Raw genomic sequence first — 4,901 nt, forward strand, 5'->3', positions numbered from 1 at the left:
CGAGCGTAGTTGGCTCAACGCTAATGTACGCTGCACCAATATGGGTTGATGCAATGAAGCATAAAACATATGCCCGAGAATGCAACGCAGTCCAGAGGCTGTGTGCCCTGAGGGTGTGTTGCGCATTCAGAACGGTATCCCAAGACGCCGCACTTGTGATAGCAGGAATGATTCCCATCCATCTGCTGGCAAGAGAAGCCGCAGGAATCAGGGCACAGCGAACCCTGGGTACTACGGACCAGGACACCAGAGGTGCCTTAAGGCAGCGCACAATCCTGCAATGGCAAGATTCGTGGGATAACAGCAGCAAAGGGCGATGGACCCATAGGCTAATCCCAGACCTGAAGAGTTGGCTGAACCGTAGCCATGGACAAGTGGAGTATCACCTGACACAACTGCTGACAGGACACGGTTGCTTTAAAGCCTACCTGCATAGGTTTAAGCACGAGGACGACCCCTTCTGCGTGGTCTGCGCAGGGGTCATCGAAGACGCAGAGCACTGCTTCTTCGAATGTCCAAGATTTCGGTAAGAACGAGAGGATCTAAGCAACAAGCTTGGAAGAATGCCAGCGGTGACAAACCTGGCAGAATGCCTGCTGGAGTCGGAAGGAAACTGGGCCGCGATTAGATTCATGGCCGTAACTATGGCTACCAAACTGCGTCGCGAAGAAAGAGCACGCAATGCAAGGAGATAAAGGATAAAGGAGATTGTTAAGAGAAGAGCCCTACGGTCATCTCCCCCCGGCGAAGTAATATCTCGCGACAGTACCGCCGGGATCCGGGATAGGTGTGGTTGGTTTTACACACACAATCACATCTACGATGTCCTCCGTTTCCATTTCCATGTCCATTGAACGTCACTTTGACTAAAGCCAAATAGAATTAAACCCTGAAAAATATTTGATCTAACCTCTTCCTTCGTCAACCCGCCTACCCTATCAACGAAACCCCAACCCGCCCGCATTTGTATCTGTCCCACCACCACGCCCCGTCGTGACCATTTTCATACCCAATCTCTCGCAGTCAGCGCAGGCGAAGCAGCAAGGCCAAAAGGATGAGAAGCAGCATGAAGACCCGCAAGTAGAGCATCAGCATCTCTATCTGGTGAGTGGGGCGCTGCAGCAGCGACAGTTCGCGAATCCAATTAGTTACTTGGGTGGACCGCGACTGCAGCCGCGCAGTAATCGCAACAGCATCGACTCGATATTATCGCTGGATTAACGCCACCCCACGGCGGACCCTGCTAGTCCGGAACCAAGCTAGTCGCACACCTTCGTCAATGGGGCAAGTGTATCCTCGTTCATGGTGCTGGTTGCCTGGCAACAAACTCAAGTTGCGGCAGGATTAGCCTTTTTTCTTTTTTTTTACATGGACGTTGATATGCGTATCACTTGAAGTGTGAACTCTAGTACTAGTTAGTTAGTTTACCAATTTTTTAGTTAGCGAATGTTGATCAAATGTTGCTAAAAATTAAAGGAATTGTTATTGATAATAATTATTGATTTGGCTATTGCTAATTTCAGAGTGGTAATAAAGCCAAAAGAAGGATTTGATTCACGTAAGTATGTAATAAAATTGTTCTAAATAAGGCAATGCGTGCGGAAACGCTGTGAGGCGCGGCAAGGGCCGCAGCTCTACTTTTATACCCGGTACTCAGTCAGGATATACATATATATGTGAGCTTATAATTTTGTATTAGCTATACCATATATTTTATACGTAATTATATGTAAAGGCTATAACTGACTAGCTGAAAAAACAGAGACAGCCCTACGGGAAAAGCATGCAGTGAGAAAGAGAGATATATGTACAGTTAAGTTATCGATGGTTACAATTGGCAGATCCAAACGCGTGGAGGGGTTACCAGTAATGTAGCCTCTGCTAATGGATTCGTTCCATCTGAATCCGATCTGGAAATCTGGTAGATATTGCCATTCTTAAAAATCCATCGATCGGAAAGATTCCACCTCCTCCTCACGTAACCTTTTTGCAACACTCCAAAATCTGCCCCACAATTTTGAATCAGCCCAACATAGTTTTGTTTCTTATAGCAATATTTAAACATTAATTAAAAGTATACACGTATACGGTAGAACTTATTTATAAATATTTATTGAATTACACGAGTGCGCTTAGTCGGTAGGGGACACGACATGCTTCGTACTTATATTGACGTTAAGCAGATAATCAGTGATGAGAGGGGTGAAGTGGAGTGGGGTCACAGAATAGTATAACGTTAAATGGATACAGCTAGGGGGAGGACTGGGAGGAAAGACGGTGCTAGGCGAAGTCCGGCGGCTTGTACTTCGGCGGTCGCTTAATTAACGTGGCGGCCGCCACGTCATATGTTGTTCTCCTTGGCGGTCTTGGCCCCCGAACCGGAGCCGGAACCAGATCCTGAGCCGCCCCCAGTCGTTGCCCGGCTGGCTGCCGCACTCGAATCGTTATCGCTCTTGTTGTTGCTGCTGCTGTTGTTGTTACTGTTGCTGTTGGCATTGGATGCCGTCGATTCTTCGCCATCAGCGCCGTCTACTGCAAAAGATACAAAGGGTATAAGTTTGATTGAACAACTACTGGGTGACTTTGTGCCCCACTCACCCTTCTCCTTCTCATCCTTAATCTCGCTGGACGCTTCTGAGGATGCCTTGTTACTGTTGTTATCCTTGTCGAGTCGCGGACGCTGGCGCTGTCCCTTGTATGCGCGGTTGTCCCGTCGTCCGCCCTCGCCCTCATCCTCCGAGTCCGAGTACTCGTTCTCGGCCACAATGCGCTTATCCTTGTCGCTCTGCGGCAGGCGATCATCCTTATCCACCTTGTCCTCATCGTCGGATTCATCGTTGATCGCGTCCTCGGGTATGGCCTGGATCTGGACGCCCGGAGCGTGTGGCAACATGCGCAGGTTCTCGAAAAGCCTGTTCTTGATCTTCTCCAGATACTCGGACGTGTTCTGGTTAGTCATGTTGCTGGGGCTGATGTGCAGTTTGAAGTCGGGCCCAAAGTACTCGAAGTAGTAGTTGTAGGGCAGTTCGTTGGCAATATCCACGGCCAGCGCCACGGACGTCTCGTACGTCCAACACCGGGAGACGTTGCGGATGGTGTAGCCACCGCCGCCGACCATCAGGAAGGGCAGGTTGTACTTCTTTACGAAATCGACGCACTTACCGTGCCCCTTCACCGTCAGGTTAAAGCAGCCGAGCCGGTCGCCGGTAAGGGAGTCCGCGCCGCATTGCAGGACCACCGCCGCCGGCTGGAATGTCTCCATTACCTTCGAAATTATGGGCACGAAGATGCTCTCGTACGCGTCATCGTCCATGCCATCGCGCAGGGGGATATTGACGGCATAGTACTTGCCCTTGCCGGCGCCAATGTCCCGCAGGTCGCCAGTGCCCGGGAAGTACTCGCCGTACTTGTGGAAGCTGACGGTCATCACGCGGTCCGCGGTGTAAAAGGCCTCCTCGACACCATCGCCGTGGTGCACATCGATGTCGATGTAGAGAACACGCTGGTGGTATTTGAGCAGCTCCAAGATGCCCAGAACAATATCATTCACATAGCAGAATCCAGAGGCTTCCGATTTTTTCGCATGATGCAGACCGCCGCCCCAGTTGATGCAGATCTCGGAGGCCTGTTTGTTCAGCTTGACGGCTGCGGCCACGGAGCCACCCGCCGACAGCTGACAGAACTCGTAGAGACCGTCGAACACGGGGCAATCTTCGCCTACATTGAAGCGCTGCATCTGCTTTTTATATTCGGTCATGTTTTCCGGCCGGATGGACCGCAGGAATCGGACGTACTCGTCCGAATGGAACTTGGTCATCTCATCGTCAGTGGCTTTGTGTGGTCGCTACGGGCGTTGTCACATTATTAAATCTCTGTCTAATTAGCGGCTATAAATTTGTAGACTTACGTAAATCTCCATTTTCCGGTATAGACCGTAGTTCAGGAGCAGATTGTGGGTCATGCGTATGCGGTGGGGCTTCATGGGGTGCCCCTGGCCATAGTAGTAGTTGCCAATGTCACCTGGAGAGCAGAAATATCAGGGGTTAGATTGTCGAAAAAATAAGCAATTGCCACGCTATGCAGAAAATAAATTTTACCGCCACGGTCGCTGAAGCATCCATGCGCAGAGCGCACTTTTCGACAACAACCCTTCAGAGTACACTTTCGCCGAACAAAGCAGACATACAGGTACATACGCGCACACTTAAGCATACACACACACCACCAAAATCCGCTCAGCGGTTGTTACTGAAAAGTGCACTCTCACGAAACGCGCTTGTACAGTCGCCGTAAAACTAGAAATTCGCAAAATGCTATCATCCGCCGCCGAATGGAACCGAAAAAAAATTTGCCTCCGGCTCCGAAAAAACCCGCGGGGGCCGGTAATTCATAAATATCTGATGGAAAGCGTAAAATTTTTAGATATTTTATGCAAAAACTTACTGTCGTAGTAGTAGCAGACGCGTTTCTTGCTGTGAGATTGCATCTTTAGGATGCGGTTTCTCTGGTGCGGTGCTGAAGAGTTCCTCGGTTCTGAAGCGGTACGGGTTAAAACTTGGTTTAGCCCAAATGCGGTTTAATATGTGACGGAACGATCGCCTCGCCCGCTTTTGTCGGCGCCTTTATTTAAAATGTATTTTTTTAGCCAAAAAAAAAGACTCGCGCGCACCGTAGAGGTGTCAAACCATCGATGGCACTATCGATAGTATCGATGGTTTGGTGCCATTCGCTACTATCGATGGTTTTGCTACTATTCATGATACTATCGAGCTTGTAGCGGTCGTTTGCCCATCACTACTTTGATTTTGTATATTGTATATATATATGCTGACATCGTTAACAATGGACAAGTTCCCGCGCAGGTCCGCTCTCAAGCCAAAAGTCGTTGACAAACTTTTGTT

General features: G+C 49.4%; 1 protein-coding gene across 2 annotated transcripts; it reads right to left on the reverse strand.

The window, feature by feature from the left end:
• Window positions 1–2,127: 2,127 nt before the first annotated feature.
• Window positions 2,128–4,527, reverse strand: LOC6604642 (histone deacetylase Rpd3). Of its 2 annotated transcripts, none has more exons than XM_026994176.1 (4): window positions 4,444–4,518; window positions 3,908–4,020; window positions 2,599–3,844; window positions 2,128–2,529 (listed from the first exon to the last, which is right to left on the reverse strand). In XM_026994176.1, exons 1-4 carry the CDS (start codon window positions 4,484–4,486, stop codon window positions 2,342–2,344), a joined length of 1,590 nt encoding a protein of 529 aa, XP_026849977.1. In that variant the 5' UTR covers window positions 4,487–4,518; the 3' UTR covers window positions 2,128–2,341. The 2 variants fall into 2 exon arrangements, with proteins under 2 accessions (XP_026849977.1, XP_026849978.1); XM_026994177.1 differs by having other exon boundaries at window positions 2,132–2,532; window positions 4,444–4,527.
• Between the last annotated feature and the right edge of the window lie 374 nt (window positions 4,528–4,901).

The sequence above is a fragment of the Drosophila persimilis genome, unplaced genomic scaffold (assembly GCF_003286085.1).
Source record: "Drosophila persimilis strain 14011-0111.01,24,50 unplaced genomic scaffold, DperRS2 tig00001308-arrow-arrow-pilon, whole genome shotgun sequence".
NCBI lineage: Eukaryota > Metazoa > Arthropoda > Insecta > Diptera > Drosophilidae > Drosophila > Drosophila persimilis.